The following is a 19,661-nucleotide window of genomic DNA, read 5'->3' as shown; positions in this document are numbered from 1 at the left end:
TAATTTATCAGCGCCCTTAAATGTTGTAACAATTAAATAGATATGTATTAGTACTTGGAATGCACCTTTTGAACTTATAAAATGCACCTTTTAAGCTTATAAAATGCACCTTTTGAATTACTCCTATTTATTAGTGATTGTAATATACCTTTGAACTTTATAATACCAATAATTTCAATGAAAATAAAATTGTTACAACATTTAAGGGCGTTGATAAATTAATCGATAAATAAAACGTGTAAATGATGAGTTAAACATTTGAGAGCAAAAATTTGATGCTACCATGTGGAAAAATCTTACAAAATGATGAATTAAACAAAAATTAACAAGAATTTAACGGAAAATGCTACGACAGTCAGATAGTGCATAAACTGGATGCTACCATGTGAAAAAATCTTTAAAAAGTACTACCACTGGCGTTTCATAAAAATTGAATGCTACCATGTGGAATTTCCCTTAAACAAAACTTACAATCACCAACTAATGATACCCTTATCAAATTCACAAATCCCGGTGATTATATAGCGAATTTAACTAATTATATGAGTCTGTCTCAAAGTAAAATGATCTCATAAAACGAATCGTATTAAATTAGGGAAAAGACCGAAGCTAGTATTGTAAAGCCAGAGAATTAATAAGATATACATCTCTATCCTCATCAAATTGCATCAAAGAGAAAGGATGTGATTTTTAAGAGAAAACAGAATATTGGTAATAAATAAAGGAAGAGGATGAATCGTATAAATGAAATTATAAGAGAGTTAAAATGTGTGAATGAGATTAAAAAAAGTGATAGATCATTGTCAAAAAATAAAATTAATACAAAATGAGAAAAATAGACTAAAATGATAATCGATCCAAAATGAGTGAGATAGAAGTACTCGTGCCCCCATGACTATGTGCACCTACGTGTACTTCATAATTTTATTTTTATTGTTGAAATAACGGACAAAAGTTCAATATTTTGTAGTTTTATTAAAAAACTGATAGAAAATTTTTTCAATAAAGAAAGTATATTAATATTATTGGGATATTTCAAATTGAAAACTGTTACAAATAGAGCAGGGTGCCAAAGGAGCATAATTATGAAACAAAAGTGGTATAATCAGTACTAAAATTATATTTGGCCACCATTTGATTTGATGATTTGACTTTATAAAACAAAACAAAATATTTAAAATGTAAAAAATATCAAGACAAACAAAATATATAGATGACAATTTGAGGAAAAAAATGTGATGCCTTTGAAATGTAGATATAATAAACTCAAAAAGAGACGTAAAAGTAAGTATTATAAAATCAGAAACTCAAAAGAGAGTATGTTGTATGGTAGAGTTTTTTATTTTTTTGCATGATAGGTTGAGGAAAAAAAAGTTCGATGAAAATCAAACACATGACCATGCATGAAGAAAGAGATACTTAATTCAAGACAAAATCCAATTCTATTACAGTAGAGTTAAAAGATCTTGATTGAAGTATATATCTAATGCACAACCACTATATAAACTATTACATAGGCAAGTGCATGAAATCCAGTAATCTGTCAAGGGTCCCAAGGATTACAACAGTAAGGGGTGCAAAAAGATTAGGGGCCTTTCTGGAGTAAATATGTTCCCCCGAGTAATCATATATTCATATCGATTTACACAGTAGTGCCCAATATATGCAACTATTAACATGGCATATGGGTAGTCCCCATACAGATCACAAAACCTCAACTGGGAAGGTAAGGGCCTGCAGAGATGAAGCTGTGGCCAATCTTTGCGTGAGTACCAAATAGACAAAATGATCAGTTCTCATCCAGGAATGGTAATCGTTTATACAGCCTTTTTGGCATTTCCAGAACACCGCTGAAAGTTAATCATTTGTCGATTCCTGGAGAAGAATCGATCAAGCTGTGGTGGGAGCTGGGTAGTTTATAACTCACAAATCACTGATGATGGCCTCTCTCCTTTCTTGTCCCTATACAATTTTTATGAATTATACACAGTTGCTTAATCACAACATGATTTCTATATTCACAGGAAGAGTGATTCACAAAATTATGTGCTTTTGGGTGAAAACAGATGCAGCCGAACCTATTCCTTCCGTTCTTCATAGGCCTCTTCAATTGTATGTTTAAGTCCATGATATTTACAGACACGTGACAGCAAACTTACAGAGCCTAGTTCATAAACCTGAAATTTAGAGAATTAACGGAGCTTATCAGTGTGAAAACATGGTGAGTGGCAGATTGTAATGACAAAGATCGAGTAAACAAAGCAGTATGTTTAGTGTTTAACGTACAGTGTTTACTACAGGAAATGCCAATGAGAAAGCTGGAGCATTTTATATTCAGGGTCACTTGGCTATGACGTTGCTTGGTTTATGATTTGTGAATCATGAAAGGCAAAGGTGTGTGGTGCACCTATTTCCTTTGGAGAATGTTTGGTTGACTATTTGTGGCACCAATTTTCCTTTTAGAGTTCCCCCAAATCTCTCCCTTAACTCTCAAGTTCCTAATGGAGGTTCGGTGAGCAGAGTTTGGAGTCCTCACACATACAGATAACATCGGGCTATGGAAATGTCCAATAATCTGATTAGTAGCTTATGGTAGCTTGCTAATACAGTTAATATAGGCAAGTAGCTAAGTGAAGATTGAAAAGTAGAAGAAGAATGTGGAGACAACTAGGCGATGATGATCAGGCAACGACTCGGCAACATCTTCTGTGAGTAATACATAAAGCTTAGATAGTTTATTTACATTCCATGTACATTATTTCATGTACTCTATTCCAATTAAAAGTTTGATTGTATTTAAGTCTCATATTGGGAACACAATAACTCAGTTCTGAATTTTGAGAAATAAAATTTAGAATATTCTAAGCAGAGTGATTGATTGTAGTTCATTTTGTGTGAGAGCAAGAGTTTAGAGTCCAGACACATCCCTTAACATCTGAACCCTTAAAAGTATTACAGGTGTTTTCGAGCTACAATGGTTGAGAAGAGACCAGTGTGTCTTGCGATTCGATCATCGTTAGTTGCTGGGGTAAGTATTCATTCTTCAAATACGCATCGCTAAGTGAGAGAGGTCTAATTTTCATTACAGTGCATGGTCGAGTTCAAGGATTTACATTGAGAAAATTCAAGTTTTGCAAGGAAATAAAAGTAGATTTTTCGTAAATTATGTCAAACTTGCAAGGCAAACATCAAAAAAATTCTTGTACTCCCTCTTTCCCTATGAGAATGCACCCAAAATGATTTGGATGAAATTTAGTGGATAGTGTAATTGGGTTGGAGAATAAGACAAAAAAAACAAGTGGATTATTAAAGTTGTTCACATGTGAACCCAAATTCCAAACCAGAATCGAAATTTATGTAGTAGACAGCTTCTGATCCAGTTGTAAATCGTACATGTCACGAGTAAACATTTTAAACCCCAAATATCGGGAAGATTAGTCCGGAACATTCTAGAAGAGATTAAATTAATCCGAAATGTCTAAAATGTTCTAGAAGAAACTAGAAAGATTTAGTGGAAATATCTAGAATGTTCTAGTAGTGACTAGAACACTCTAGAAATATCATATAAATGTAGGATAAGTCTAAAAATTCCAAAAGGTCCTAGAACATACTAGTAAAATCTTGCATATACTACAGTATTGTAGAAGTCTCTAGAACATTTTAAAAAGGATGGCTCTAGAATATTTTATAGGACTTTTTAGATTGTAAATAATGTAGAGAATTATAAAAGTTATGAGTTAAAGGGCTTGCCTATAAATAGGTACCGTTGTCATTTATATAAACTATCTTGGAAAAGCCTTGTAAAGTTCTCATAAGTAATACATATAAATATTCACTTAGCCCACAAGAAGCTTTACTACTTAGTTACTAACCTTGCCTGCTTAGTTTCGGATAAGCTTAACTTGTCTTACGACGGTAGTGTAAGCAAGTAACCTACGTGTTAAGACTAAAGAAAGAGTCTACACATGACAAACAACAGAATATGAAAATGCAACGAAAGAAAACTACAATAGGTAGGCTTCGAGTGCTGCCCAAACTCGCAAGTGGTACTTTATTTCATTCACAACATATCCCCTGAATTATCACAAAATTCTTATGAGAGAGACCACCTCAAATCGGGACCGCCTACTATATATTTTTTAAAATATTATAAGTAGATATTAAGAATGATATAAGTAGACATTTACGATATTGAAAGTAGGCATTAAGAATACGGTAAATAAACATTAAGGATAATGTAAGTATGTATTAAAAATACGGTAAGTAGGCGTTAATCTTTAATGGGCTGGGCTTCAGATACGTCTCTCAAAGAGACGATCTCTCAAGAGACTAGCTGCTGAATTATTACATCTTGAATATTCATACTAATTTTCCTTCCCTAACCTAACTAACCAAGATTAAAATCCCCAATATACCCTTTTACTAATGTATCATACCTCATCCGATCCGAACATATGTTCTTGTTTAAAGTTTATCAAACCGACATTATTCGAAACGAAATTAAATTGAACCGATTGATAATCGAAAATTGAAAAACTGAATCTAAACTGCGACCGAATTTTGTAACCAACATATAACTATTGTCCGAGATTACCCGAACCTAATAGTAACCTAACTTAGCCATATCCAACTCGATATACTCAAACCTACTAAAACCAAATTAATTTTTAGTCGAATTTTTGTAAACTCAAATCGATAATTAACTGAACTGTTGTAAACCCAAACCAATTTTTAATTGAAAACAAATCGAAAATCAAGGAAGTTAATCGAATAATCTCAGCAAATTTATATTTAATTTAATTTATCAAATAATGAATGTTTGAAAACTAATTTCCAATATTAACTTTACCATATTTCATCCAAATCATATTTTTTCCCCAAAATCCAAAGATGGTAATTCAAGTGCATTTGTTTTTCAGTAAGGTAAAGTTTTCAGAAAAGAAAATTTTTTAAGTTTCTATCTTGTCAGAAGAATTGTAATGATACAAACCTCGGAATTCTAATTTTAGAATTCAAGAGTTTGGGGGGCACATTGTATGTGCTGAAGATTTAATCTCATGGAATCTGGGAGAAGATCATTCTGGAAGAGAAGATTAGTCAACAATTTGGGAAGAAAAGTTTAGTCTTACAGTCTAGGAAAATCATTCCTTACACCAAATGATGGACTATAAAGACTCCAAGAGACACCATAAATAAGGTAACAAAAATTTCCTACTAAGAGGAGTATATTAAGAATATCAATCTCAAGAACAATTAATACTTGTGCATTGAATATAAGCTGTTTTTCAAGTACTCACGTTGATCTTCAAAAGACACTTTAAAGAAGATTAAGTACATTGTATTACACACAACAGTCCTTTTACCACAAAGCCTCACGCAAAACAAGTCCTAAGTAGTAATCCACCTTGTAGCCACAGTGCACCTGAAAGCACCTATAAGGCAAATCATCTCATTCAAATATTGGCTTGGGTGTCGGAGCAGGACCCCGGAAAAACATTCCGGGCCTCACTAACCCTTATTTATCTTACAGGAACAATAGGTATCTAGAGAGTGGTCTTATTGCATGACCTAGCTGGATAGCAAGAACAAACTTCCTAATCCAGTACAATAATCTTGGTTAAGGATAATGATCAAAGAATCAAGATCTAGTTCATTAAAGAATTGTTTCCAGTATCACACAGGAACAATTTGGCGCTAGAAGCGAAGCTTGGCAAGTTGTTTTGGTGAAGCTTGAATTGGTTCGCCGGAGAAAAGCGGCAACAGCTAACTCATATAGCTACGGCCTACGGCTAAATTGCAACTGGCATTCAGTACAGCGACATGGAATAAAAACTCCCCCGTTATGTTACGTAACCTCGTTATATAACCTATTTGAAAGTTGTCGCAACGTTAAACCTCGTTATATAACGATGCATGAACTCACGATCAAAACACTGCGTTGACCATGATGCAGCGTTTAACACCCGTTATTTTAAGGTTATAACAATATTTCACCATTACAATGTTATTTGTCTTTCTGCTAAAAATCATTAATACCCATTAACATTAATTATTACAATCACTTCTATTATAGTTACTCATATTTTTAGTTGATAAATAAAATAAATAACTAATAACTGATAAGCTAATTAATTATACGCTAAAAGAATTTCAAATATTGCAATCATAATAGCTAATTGCATATTATTGCATAATAATCGTAGTTCAACAACAAAAATGGAATTATAAGTTCAAAACTCTCTTTACGTGATTTATTATTCAAAAAAACACATTGCATCGGCCGCGATTTGCGTTATTTTTCTGTTATGGTCGTTTTCTGCGACATTGCGTTCGTTTCCGCAAACTCATCCACAACCGCGATTTTTTTTTCCATGTCCAACGACCTTTAGGCGATAGCTAAATCTGTCAGCAACTGAGTATTGTAGATTTTGTGCGCTTGTGTGGATTATTTTGTTCTTATGCTTATTACTCATGCTAGAGTGGAGATGCCTATGGAAGATTGTTTGACAACAACATACTACAAAGTTGCATAGGAATATGGCCTATGTTGAATCAAGCTATAGTAGAGATAGAGCAAATTTGTATGCATGATTGCTCGCTAGCTAATGATAATGGTCATAATAGAAACGAGGTGGTACCTTTTACCAGTGTACAAGCAAATAGAGAGTTTGAGGGTTCAAATGTACACAAACTCATCTTGTAAAAACAAAGTAGCCTTATGAAAATTAAGATTTCAAAATGGAGCTTGTGGAATTTAACATAGTCCAAATCACGTTGCGAGAATGGGAAAATTCGATTATCACGGGACAGATCGCAATATAATTTTACAGGATGATTATTGATATTTAATAAAAGTATTTATCATTTTAATTAAAAATATTAAAATATTAATTATACTAATTAATGCAATTCAACCTTATATATTAATATTAAAAGAATATTACAATTAATAAAATTACAGTAATATCGTTTACCTTATCGCCCATATATAAATAAATAAATATACTGCTAGTAAGAATTTAATATTTTTAAAAATTATGATCATAAAAAATATAGAAGTAATTAATAACTTAATTATCTACTAACAAAATAATAAAATCACAAATATAAATATTTATAAGAAAAATTTAGAAATAAAAGAGCACTTCATTATTTCAAAAACTTTTTATGAAAAATAACCAACCTTTCATGTCAAAGGCTCAAAGCTTCGCATGATAATTTTAATTAATAAATTGAAGTTCAAAAACAAAACTAGATGACAGGTAGCAAGCATAGTACACTCCACCTTACTTTTTCAGACTTAACTCCATCAGTTTTTACTTTTTACTCCAAAAGACTTCTATTTACTTTTTCAATTTACATTAACCCAAAGACTTCAGCATCCATCCGTCCTCATTCATCTGCTTCAATGTCGAGCTCTAACTTCTTTAATGGTGGATTGCTACAATCTCACGATAAAGATGAAAATCCGCCCGTATTAAGTGAGATACATCGTTTCAGAACAGTAAAATTGATCGATTTGCGTCTAGAAGCGCCGTTTTCTTACACGACGTAAAGAACGCAAGATCTCGGAACGGTGAACAGAAAATCTGTGTTAACTCGCCTATTTCGAGTTGACTCGGCCAAGTTTTAATAACATGGTTCAATTTAGTGGAAATAGCAACGATCCTAAAGTATTCCTTAACTAGCAGCATACATTAGAGAGCTACTTTGATGTTTGTAATACTCAAGGATTTGCAATTTACATTTACAAAATTGTAGTTGATTAAAACTTAAAACCACAATCGCATGGTTGGAAGGGAAATTTAGGCAATGGATTTACCCAGGAAAACTCAAGTTCAAACACTTGGGAGGTAATTGAAAAGAAAGTAGCATGTGAATATGTTTCAGTTTTATGTCAATATAAAAATTGCTGGCGCAAGTGTGTTTGATAGCCTGAGTTGCAATCAAGGCTATTGAAGAAGAAGGGACTTCTAGCAAGTGGGGTCAATAAAGGATATTATATGCTACCAGTGTAATGACAATAGTGCAAATGGTGGAATATGGATTGAGGAACTAATCAGACATGACAGAGGTTTGGAATGCTCAAGACAAGTTGGGCATGAAGATTAAAAAGTTTGGCACGGGAAACCAGCCAAACTCAATGAAGGAATTTTGAAGGGTTTTTATTTGTTTCTTTTTCTAACCAAGCATGTGAAGAACTCTAGGGAGTTTACTTTTTTTTTCCCTCAATTCCTTTCATTTCTCTTCTAGTGAACCAAACAGCCCATCATTGTATAACAACGTTGCAATAGAAATCTACAATTACACTGAATGTGAAAAATAGAAACATGCTTAATGAATCAAAAACAGAGGTATAACACTTACTGGATGCGTCAAAATCTACCAGCTCTCCAGTTGAAAATAGATTCCAGAACAAAGCAGACAAGAAATACAAGCATGATGTCAGCCACAAAAATCCTCTGAAAGATCCAAACCATTCAACAAAAAATCCAGCCCCAATTGTCCCTAGAATCGCTGCTGAAGTTCCAGCTGTAGTAGCCAGTCCTAATAACAGATAATAAACTTCATCAAGTAAGACTTCAAACACTTACGAATTGAAGAATATACCATCATTTTGTCATCTTGAATTTTATTCATGAAATTTTCCAAGTACATCAAACAAAAACTTTTAGATATCAAATGAACTAAAAATCTTTACCATGTAGGACGCCAATATATTGAGGAGCAATTTCCTGGCACCACAAGAGAACCAAATAAAAAGTCAATAAAATGATACACTGAATCCACATAAACTTTCTAAAGCAACAAACCTGTATATTGACAAGAAAACCAGAATGAGTGAATGACTTTAGTCCAACAGCTAATGTAAGCCAAGCAGAAGCTATCATTGGGCTTGAAGCTGTAGTAAGGCCAACAAGAGCAATGCCAGGACCAAAAAACCCTATTGACTGCACACAATGAACAGATCAATTGTTAATTTTTTAACAGTTTGAGGGAGCCTATAAAAAGTAAATGAAAAGGATGGATGAAGCAAATACGACGATAGTACAAAGTTTAAACTAAGTTCACAAAGATTTATAACAAGATCATCGCGACCAACCAAGTCAAATACAGAAAATATATTGCAGCAGAACTAAATCACTTTGTATCAATGTACATTTTATAAAAACATGAATGACAAAAATTTAACTAAACATGGCCTCACAAATGAGATAAAATTGGCATGACAATGGCCAACTTCATACCAATGAAATGTTTATACGAACTGAGTTGTTCAGCACCAAACATATCCTGCCAGACTAACAGGTCAATTCTCATTTGTTAACACAGACAAGCAATATCACAGGTACAAAAATGAAATATAATCAAAGTGTCTTATCAAGTTCATTAGTTGATCAAAAAATCGTAGGAGTTGATTATATATCAAGGTCGATGCCTATTTGCAAGCACCAAATTTTCCTAAAGATAAAGTATGTTCGTGGAAGCATGACTGCAAAACATGAAAAAATGGACTTAATTCAAATAAGTATGCTCCCCCTTCAAAAATTCTCAAAAGTGTGTCATACCACCTATATACACATAAATGTTTATGTAACATAACGTCAAAGGTTGAAACAAAAAAGAGGAGAGATCAGGAACTCAACTCCAAGAATTGGTACATGGGGAAAGAGAGGCAACTCACAAATAAACAAATCCCGCAAAATCATCAAGTACTGACCTGCATGATTTTTCGGGTCAAAGTGACACTTAAACCACGCTGGATTAACATATCTGACCAAGCACCTGCGAAATATCCCAAAAGGGCCATCATGGTCCAGGGAACAGCGCTAAACCAAGCCGCATGACTAAGATCAACATGATATACCTGCAAAACATTCAAATAAACAATCAATTATAGAATAATCGTATGGCATGTGATTTCCACAAAAAATAAAAAAAAAATAAAAAAATAAAAAAAAAGCAAGAATATCAAAATTTAGATCCTCACGCTCTTAAAGTATACAGGCATCCATGACAGAATAACAAAGAATCCCTGCACAGTGAAATACAACTATGACTTAATGGGGAGGTAAACAAATTTCTATTATATCAAGTGATGAAGTTAGTGTGATATGCAATACTGTAAGACGCCATAGTCATCTAGATTGAGATCTTACCCAACTATGCATGGCATTGGCAACCATAAGTGACCATGTAGGAAGCTTAGAGAGCATTCGCCTAAAAGGTGGGATCACAAAAGCTTTGTGTGTCTTCCCAGCATTGGATGGATGAGGTTTTTGCCTCTCAGACAGTATGTAATTTAATTCGTAACTAGAAATCTGTGGGCTTCTCTCTGGAATACTGGAAGTTGCAGACAGCCAAACCACAACCCAGAGAAATCCGGATAATCCAAATATCACAAATGGTCCAAAAACACCAGCATTAGACATGAGAATGGGAGAAAGTACTAGTCCAATAGCACTTCCAAGCTGAAACCCAGCCATTGCTATACCAACAGCTTTTGCTCGTTCTGCTCGAGGAAACCATCTAGAAAAGTAGTAATTTTAGAAAATTAAACAATTGCATATATAAGACACAAAGAAGAGAAATAAAACCTTAAGTTAGCAGCTAAAAAACATTCACATTAATAAGGAATAGAGCATTTGGTGTTCATACTTTGATATCATGTTGTTCATTGAAGGAAGAGCTACACCTTCTGCAATTCCAAGTGTAGCTCGAATGGCAAGCAGAGCCCAAAGAGACTTTTCAGCTGCCCACGGAGTAAGAAAAGTAGCAAAAGACCACAAAGCAACACCCCATCCCATAACAGTCTTTCCCCCATAGTAATCCACTAGAGCTCCACCAGCAATTGGTGATACAAGGTATCCCCACAAAAAAGATGACTGCCATTGCAACAACAAATAAATCAGCAGCAACAAGAACAATATATTCATAAGTTTTACTTGAAATTCTCTTCTAAAAAATACAATTAATACAAAAGTAATCAAGCTAGCCTTTTGAAATATCTAAACAATTAATTCAGCCGATAACTTATGATATAAATCTTCCATAATTGTTATGTTTTCCGTCAAAAATTAGTTGCTACATTTGTTTATGGAGTAAGTTAAGGAAAGGGAAGGAAAGGGGCTAGTGAGAATCAAACCTAGGTTCCTACTAGGCAAAGTGGCAAAGTGGTACATGCTCCAACTAAAACAAGACTTGATTCTCGAATTGCTACTATTTTTGTTTTGTTTTATATGAATTCATTCTCCCATCAACCCTAAAAGACAAAAACCTAACTTACTTCACTTCCACCAACCCTATTTTAATGCTCATAGTATCCATTCAAATTGTGTATAATTTCAATGAAGATAAATATGTATTCATTTAATTTTGAAATTTCTCGTCAAATCATATGCATATCATATTTATGGTAAGTTGCATATGATGCTTGTTATTAATAGTAGGTTAAAAACAACCATTCTTTTGTTTTTATGAAGTTAAATACTTACATACATCTAATCCAAAACTTCACTCAAAAGGAAACCTAGTTGAGAGCCACTTAATGGTGTTGGGATGATGAATGATGTACACTATCCTATCTATCGTAAGTGCTAACTATCGACTCCAAAAAAGAGAATAAACCCAATGTAGCAACATATTAAGGACTTGGAAGGGAGGGAGTATTACTTTTTCGGTTTTCCTATAATTTACCAACACATTATATCAATGAAAACGATACACCACTCATTACCAACCCAAGCAACAAAATCTTTAGGCATATATGAAAAAATATTTATTTCACGAATGTCAAGAAATTCTATGATGCAGTATGCATGAACACCAAGAAGATAATGAATGACACAAGTAACATAAAATTTCAACATGCACCATGCATTTGTTCTTCTACTATTACAGGTACATAGAGGTTGTAATTGTATCATGATTTTCTCAATCCTAACACTAACTTTAAATATATCCCACTTAGGTGAAACTATCTAAGAACAATCAATGAGGTTTAGCTATATATCAGCATTTGCCTAGATCAATTTACATGCCATCTAGAGCCACAAAATAAGGAAATTTCATAACAAAATCCGAATGAGAATTCAATATCACTAAAAATTCTTTAAAAAAAAACTCAAAAAGGCTATAAATTTGTTACTATCTACCAATCAGTGACCAAATGAGCAACAGAACAACTGAAATAAACACGGGAAAATCTGAGTGAATATCAAATAACATCGGTATAAATGATAAAAGTTACCTCCTCTCCATGATTAAACAAAGTTGTTCATAAACTCGAAATCAGGCCTAGCCCTCAGGGTAGGCCAAAGGGGCCACCGCCCAGGGCCCAAGCTACAGATATTTCATTCTAAAGAGGGCCCATTTTTAAGGATTAAAAAAATAATAAAGGGTCTAATTCTAATAACTGATATGGAAACCGGAAAGTTAAATTGGAACAATAGCAAAGAAACGCGTGCTGTGCATTTACTCTTATCCATCATTTCCAAAATTCATCCATTTATTCCTTCTCCCCAAAATTAACTCTTCCATTATTTCCAAAATTTCCTCCATTGATTCCTTCTTTCCAAAATTTACTCCTCCATCATATTTCAAAATTAACTCCTTTATCAATTTTTCATTGTGTATGGCTCCTTCATCGGTGTGTATGGCGGTATTTTCCGTTGGTTTGTCTTCTCCAACCTCCCCATGACTTCATCAATTTCCATTGTAATTTTAAGTTTTTTTCAATTTCAATTGAATTTTCCATTCCCTTTTCCTTCCTAGTTTTTAATTTTGTCTTGAATTTTGATTTCAAGTTCATCCTCTGATTTTCAATTACAATATGAATTACCTCTTCATCAATTCCCATTCCTGTTTCTCTTGAATTTCAACTTTATCATCTCCCCAAATCAAGTTCAATTTCAATATTAGGTTAATTTCGATTCTTGATGTCTTAAATTTCATCTTGATTATGTAATTTCTTGATTTCTTGATTAATTGATTTGGAATATGCTTCATTTCTTGTTTTCAATTTTTGATTTCGAATCTGAATTTCATTGTGGAATTTATGATTTACTGATTCACTGCATGTTGTTTATTCGGTTCATAAATTCATTGTTGAACCTTGAATCTTATTTGCCTGCAATATCGAATCTGAATTTTGAAGTGAATATGTCAAAATATAGATTTGTTGATTTCCAATTTCAAATTCTTGATGATTGATAAGCAATATAAGTATTTTATTTCGAAAATACTTGACAAGCAATATAGGTATGTTATTTTGTTTTGAAATTATTTACTCGATTGTCGGTTTTTAATTTACTTGATTTCATATTTAAATTTCCAAATCTGAATTTCATATAAATATTGATAAGTAGTACAAGAATTTTATAAATTTTTTGAGTTGTTTATAAATTATAAGCAGTAGTTTATTGATTTTGATTTGGTTTTTTTTTTAATTATGAGGGGCCTATTTTTTTACTTTGGCCTAGGCCCATAAAATGTCAGGACCGGGCTGCTCGAAATAACAATAGGTTCTCCATAGCCTACCAATCAGTGGCCAAATGAATAACAAAAAAAGTGAAATGAACGCCGCAAAATATGCATGAACTTCGAATGACATCAATAAATCAAAATAGCTTGCAATGCAGATCTTTTTACAAGATACCGAAGAATGATCAAATAAGCAATAAAAATAGTGAAACAAAAGCCTGATAAAACTGTTGAACAACAAACACATTGTGAACATTCAGAAACACAAAATTCACTCAAAAACCGATCAATAAGTTTCAAAAATTCCAGAAACCTCAAACAATTTTTAAAAATCAAAACAAGCATAATATACAATAATCCAAAAGTCATCATCCAACCACATCTTCAATTACAAAAAAAAAATTAAAATTCAAAACTAAAGATTAAACCTGAACAACGCCAGCGAAAGCTTGACTCCAACCATTTGATAGAGAAAGAGGAACAATGGCGACCGACATAACAACACGATCAGCATTGCAAAGAGCGAGAGCTAAAGCAAGCATCATCACTACTTTTACTCTTTCAGAGGTCAAAAACTCCACAAAACTCGGCGACTCAATTTCTTCACTTTTTCCATCAACAAACGACTGCGAATCTCCGGAAGAAAACCTAGATTTTCTGGAAAGTAATTTCGGGAATTCATGTCGGAATTTGAAAGTCGGCGAAATCGGAGAATGAATACCGGCAAAGGAGGGAAGAATCAATTGATTGGTGAAGGAAACATAAGTAATTTGAGAAGAGAGAGAATGGTTATGGAAGAAAAGGAAATTAGGGTTTTGAGAAGGGGAAATTGTGCGAAAGCGAGATTTGGAATTGCATAAGAAGGAGGTTGTGTCCATGGTTTGATACCTGGATGCAAAAGTTAGTGGAGGAGGAAGGGACAGAACGTAGGCGGGTGCATTCTGAGTTAGTGACACTGGTCCACTGTTTCCCATTGATAATTGACGGTTAGTCGATGGTCATTGGCCATTGACTGGTGGCTTGTTGATCGTTGGCTATTGTTTATTGTTTGTTGCTTCTTGTTGTTGATAATTGGTAATTGGTTATCATACATGCTATTAATTTTAGGGAAATTATTAATAGTATTTTTGAGTTTTGACATTTTATCAATTGAAATCTCGTATTATTGAGGTTTTACAATCGTAATCGTTTTTAACTTCATCCGTCCTAAATCGTTCAAAACTGTTAATTTTCTTTTATATTTTAAATTGAAAAATAATAGAAAAGAAAAGAAATTAACGATTTTGGACAATTTTAGACGGAAAAAGTTTAAAAAGGTTACAGTTATACAACGCTCAATAGTACGAGGGTACCATTGATAATAAAAAAAACGTAGGGGCGTACCTTTGATATAGTGTCAAAACTCAGAAGTACCAAATTTCCCTTAATTTTATTGTATTTTAGCAAAAAGCAATTTAATTATAAGTCTGTCATTTGTCTTTTTTTCATTGAATAGTATTAATGAAATTTGACTTATTTGCATTTTTTGACTTACCATATTTACATATTTACATTTTTGGAAAAATTTATACATTAATGGATGCAATAACTCATAATTATTCCAATTATACTGTTATATATAAATGTACAATTTAGAAAATTATACTGAAAAATAGATAAAATAATGAAAATACACTGGTAAAAATTATAATGCAAAATAAATTACATTCATTCCAATTATACTGCAATTTATTAAATTACTAGAAGTACATAATTGCCCTTTTTCCAGCAATATTTGTTAAAATCTTTAATGACATAAATTCATTTAATTTATCATTAAATTCAGTCATTTACATTGTTAGATTATTATAATTACAATTTTAAATTTTATGAAAAATGTCAAAAATATTAAACCACGTGATAATTATGGAAACAAATAAATTAATGCAAAAATGTCAACCAACTTCAATCAGTGTCTAGGCAATCAGACTATCTACCAAATATAATGCAATAAAAATCAATCAACTAAAAATATTATCTGATTTTCTATAATTTGATTATTCCTTTATAAAAATAAAAATGTATAAACACTTCATGGCAAATATTACAATATGAATAGCCCCATATAGCCATTCCAATTGTTGGCTCATATTAGTGTTGTTTAATAATATTTTATAGAATAATGAATTTACAAGAAATCATAGTGAAAGGAGAACATGGAATATTAATGATTATCAATAAAAGTCAAGGACAAACAGTATCACATATTGGTATGTTCCTATGTTAGCCTTTTATAGTTATGGACAATTTTACGTCGTCATTTCTAGAGTGACTAGCAGGAAAAGACTAAGAATTCTCATATGCAACAAAGATGGTGAAATATGTCATCGTACTGAGAATGTAGTATAAATAGATGTGTTTCAAAACCTATAAACTCTTGATTAACAAGTATTTCGGGTTTCTTTATATATAATTCTTTTTCAATTACAATATACATATGTAAATACTTTATTACCCACCTTCATTTAGTATTTGTATCAGTCTAAAATTTTATTAAAATATTAACATATTTAAAAATTCGTGCATTGCACGGATTTTTATACTAGTTCTCTGTAATAAAAATGGTGAAATATGTCATCGTACTGAGAATGTAGTATAAATAGATGTGTTTCAAAACCTATAAACTCTTGATTAACAAGTATTTCGGGTTTCTTTATATATAATTCTTTTTCAATTACAATATACATATGTAAATACTTTATTACCCACCTTCATTTAGTATTTGTATCAGTCTAAAATTTTATTAAAATATTAACATATTTAAAAATTCGTGCATTGCACGGATTTTTATACTAGTTCTCTGTAATAATACCAATATAAATATACACAATGCACAAAAAAATAAAGTATTGATATTGGGAATATTTGGGAATATTGTGATTGATATCAATATTAGTACAATATCATGTGGCATTATTCTAGGATATTGGGAATATTAGCTATATGGTAATATTATCTTGTGGCGTGATTTTAGGCCAAGTTTACTTAATTAAATCATATCCTTATATAAGGATACATTGTAAATAAGGATAAGGGGGAAAAACATTTTCAGAAAATATACATTTTACTTATTCTTTCATGGTATAAGAGCAGGTTTAATTTTTTTTTCTTTTCTCATGGCTGGCGACAATGAACTGCAGCCACTACCACAGAAACTCGACTCCACCTCCTCATTCTACCTTGGCGCACATGATCGTCTAGGGGATTTTATTACTCCGGTTCGACTCAAACTTGACAACTTCAATTCATGGGCACACACCATATATATAGCTCTTTCCTCTCGTCGCAAATTCGGATTCCTCGATGGCACCATCACTGATTATGCTCCACCCGCAACAAAGGAGGATTGGGTCGTTGTTCATTGTATGCTCGTTTCATGGCTTATAAATACCATTGATCCGGAGGTAAAAAGTATGATGTCTAATTATGACAATGCCAAGCATTTATGGAATGATTTGCATGAACGGTTTTGTGTTGTCAATGGTTCTTGTATTCAACACTTAAAGTCTCAAATTAATAGATGTGAACAAACTAAAACCATGAGTGTTGCTGTTTATTTTAGTAAACTAAAAGTTTTATGGGATGCTCTTGCACAAGTTGAACCTTTGATTTGTTTTAAGTGTGGTTGGTGTACTTGCAATGATGGCAAGTAACATGAGAAAAGGCGTGAGGATGATAGGTTGCACCAATTTTTACTTGGGTTGCACTCTAATTATTATGCTCATACACGCTCCACGATTCTTGCTCAAGATCCTCAACCCTCACTAAATAAGGCATATCAACAAGTTTCACAAGAAGAACTAGTTAGTGGCCTTGATCGCGTAAGGGAGGAGACCACCCAAGCTGTCGGGTTTGCTCTTCGTACCACAGCAGGTACTGGTCGAGGACGCAGCAGCACAGTCTTGTGTTCTCACTGTCAGAAGCCGGGACACTCGTCCTCTAATTATTTTTCTCTACTTACCTGTACTCATTGTAAGAAGAAGGGTCACGATGCTGCGCGATGCTTTGACATTGTTGGGTATCCGGACGGTTGGAATGATAAAAGTAAAGATACAAAACCCACGGCTGCTCGAGGCAAAGGAGGTGTGCATGCCAATGATGCTGCTGGTCGTACTCTCGAGTCAGCATCACATGCGTCTGCCAATGCTGCTGCTGGTCGTGCTCTAGAATCAACAACACCTGCGTCCTTTTTCACACCCGAGCAATGGAGAGCTATTACGGGATTTTTCGGTAATGCTACAATACCGAAAAATCGCCTAAATGGTAAGTTTGATGTATCTTCTTAGATAATTGATTCAGGCGCTACTCAGCACGTCACAAGTGATAAGTCATGGTTACTTTCCATTCGTCACATTTATTGTTCTGTTGGTTTGCCAAACGGCAAAACCGTAGTTGCTTCTACGGAAGGATCGGTTCGTTTATCCGATACGATTACTCTTCATCATGTTCTATATGTACCTCATTTGAGTTGCAATTTACTTTCCGTCTCCCAACTTAATGATAACTTACAAACTATTGTCACATTTAATTCTAATATGTGTGTTATACAGGACCAAACGAAGGCGCTGATTGGAATGGGCACTGGGAGAGATGGATTGTACTATTTTAGCAAACATGAGATGGTGACCGCAATCGAAGCTACTTCAGCTCTAGAAATCTGGCATAGGCGTCTTGGCCATCCTTCCGAAAAAGTAATAAAGTTGTTTCCCCATGTTAGTAGTAATAAGGATCATTTAGCAAAAGATTGTGAAGTGTGTTTTCATGCCAAGCATCATAGGGATGTTTTTCCGTTAAGTGAAAATAAATGCACTAGAATATTTGAGAAAATACATTGTGATTTATGGGGGCCTTATCGACATGAATCTTCTTGTGGGGCTCGTTATTTTTTAACAATTGTTGATGACTTTTCTAGAGCTGTGTGGATTTATTAATGCTTGATAAAAACGAAGTTTTCCCAATGTTTATGGCTTTTTTTGCTATGGTCAATAGACAATTTTCTCAAACTGTTAAAATTGTTCAAAGTGATAATAGTACAGAATTAAAATGTTTGATTGATTATTTTACGGCCATCGGAATTATTTTTCAAACCTCTTGTGTGGGTACTCCACAGCAAAATGGAAGGGTCGAGCGCAAACACAAACATATTTTGAGTGTGGCACGAGCCTTGAGATTTCAAGCTCAATTGCCGATTTTTTTTGGGGGGAGTGTGTACTCGCGGCTGCTCATTTAATCAATCGCACTCCTACACCCCTCCTGTAAAATAAGACACCCTTTGAGATTCTTTTTCATAAACCACCCGCCTTTGATGCTATTCGTACCTTTGGCTGTTTATGCTTTGCTCACAATCAAAAGACCAACAGAGACAAATTTGCAAGCAAAAGTCGGAAATATGTATTCATGGGGTATCCTTTCGGGAAAAAGGGATGGAATTTATATGATCTTGAATCAAAAGAATTTTTTGTATCTCATGATGTTAACTTTATTGAAGATGTTTTTCCGTTTGGGTGTTTGGAGGATGTCAATGTTGGTTCGAATATTGTGGAACATGGGGATGTACATGAGGATTTTTGTGATTTTGGTATTTGTGATGATAACTATGACATTGAGGGGCAAGGGATTGTGCGTGATGGTTACGAAAGAAGAATACCACACCTTACGGTGCAGCAGTCCACACAAGCTCAGCCTACAACAGCTTCTGTGCCTACGCATCCTGCTGCCCCTGATACTCTTCTAGCAGAAGCTGGCTCGGGCAGCGCTGCTTCATCGTCAGTCGTGGCTGCTAATGATGTTTCGGATACCGATAACATGGGACGTGGATTTCATACAAAGTTTCCTTCGGTCAAGCTTCGTGACCACGTCACCGCATCCGTGTTTGCTAAAAGTTAGTCTTCCTCTTAACCTGCATCGTCCTCCGATCACACTGCAGGTACTCCGTATCCCTTAGCACAATATATTCACTGTGACAATTTTTCTCTACATTATCGAAAGTTTATTGCGGCTATTATTCATGGTACTGAACCCAAGTCCTTTTAAGAAGCAATAAAACATGGTGGTTGGCAGAAATCCATGCAGGAGGAAATTCAGCTCTCGAAGCTAATGGTACATGGACTTTGGAACCTCTTCCTCCCGGTAAAAAGGTT

General features: G+C 33.7%; 1 protein-coding gene across 3 annotated transcripts; it reads right to left on the bottom strand.

Annotated features, from left to right (window-relative positions):
- Positions 1–1,400: 1,400 nt before the first annotated feature.
- On the bottom strand, positions 1,401–14,546 carry LOC130812763 (probable anion transporter 4, chloroplastic). 3 transcript variants are annotated; one of them, XR_009042117.1, is made up of 10 exons: positions 13,911–14,545; positions 10,660–10,886; positions 10,161–10,530; positions 9,992–10,036; positions 9,722–9,868; positions 8,814–8,951; positions 8,702–8,735; positions 8,368–8,547; positions 2,079–2,177; positions 1,401–1,962 (listed from the first exon to the last, which is right to left on the bottom strand). XR_009042117.1 is itself a non-coding variant. In XM_057678351.1 (9 exons), the coding sequence occupies exons 1-9, from the start codon at positions 14,454–14,456 to the stop codon at positions 2,170–2,172; spliced, it is 1,695 nt and encodes a 564-aa protein (XP_057534334.1). In that variant the 5' UTR covers positions 14,457–14,545; the 3' UTR covers positions 1,401–2,169. The 3 variants fall into 3 exon arrangements, 2 of the variants coding, with proteins under 2 accessions (XP_057534334.1, XP_057534332.1); XM_057678351.1 differs by having other exon boundaries at positions 1,401–2,177; XM_057678349.1 differs by lacking the exons at positions 1,401–1,962; positions 2,079–2,177 and adding an exon at positions 2,184–5,867 and having other exon boundaries at positions 13,911–14,546.
- Positions 14,547–19,661: the final 5,115 nt, after the last annotated feature.

This window comes from Amaranthus tricolor, chromosome 5, assembly GCF_026212465.1.
Source record: "Amaranthus tricolor cultivar Red isolate AtriRed21 chromosome 5, ASM2621246v1, whole genome shotgun sequence".
Lineage (NCBI taxonomy): Eukaryota > Viridiplantae > Streptophyta > Magnoliopsida > Caryophyllales > Amaranthaceae > Amaranthus > Amaranthus tricolor.
The sequence above is the reverse complement of the archived record's forward strand: the minus strand, read 5'-3'. Positions and strand labels throughout refer to the sequence as shown.

Coding starts and splice junctions, on each gene's coding strand:
- LOC130812763 (XM_057678349.1), bottom strand. CDS start 14,456: ATGGGAAACAGTGGACCAGTGTCACTAACTCAGAATGCACCCGCCTAC. Junction 10,887..13,910: donor CTTTCGCTGGCGTTGTTCAG/GTTTAATCTTTA, acceptor TTGCAATGGCAG/TCATCTTTTTTGTGGGGATA. Junction 10,531..10,659: donor ATGAACAACATGATATCAAA/GTATGAACACCA, acceptor CTACTTTTCTAG/ATGGTTTCCTCGAGCAGAAC.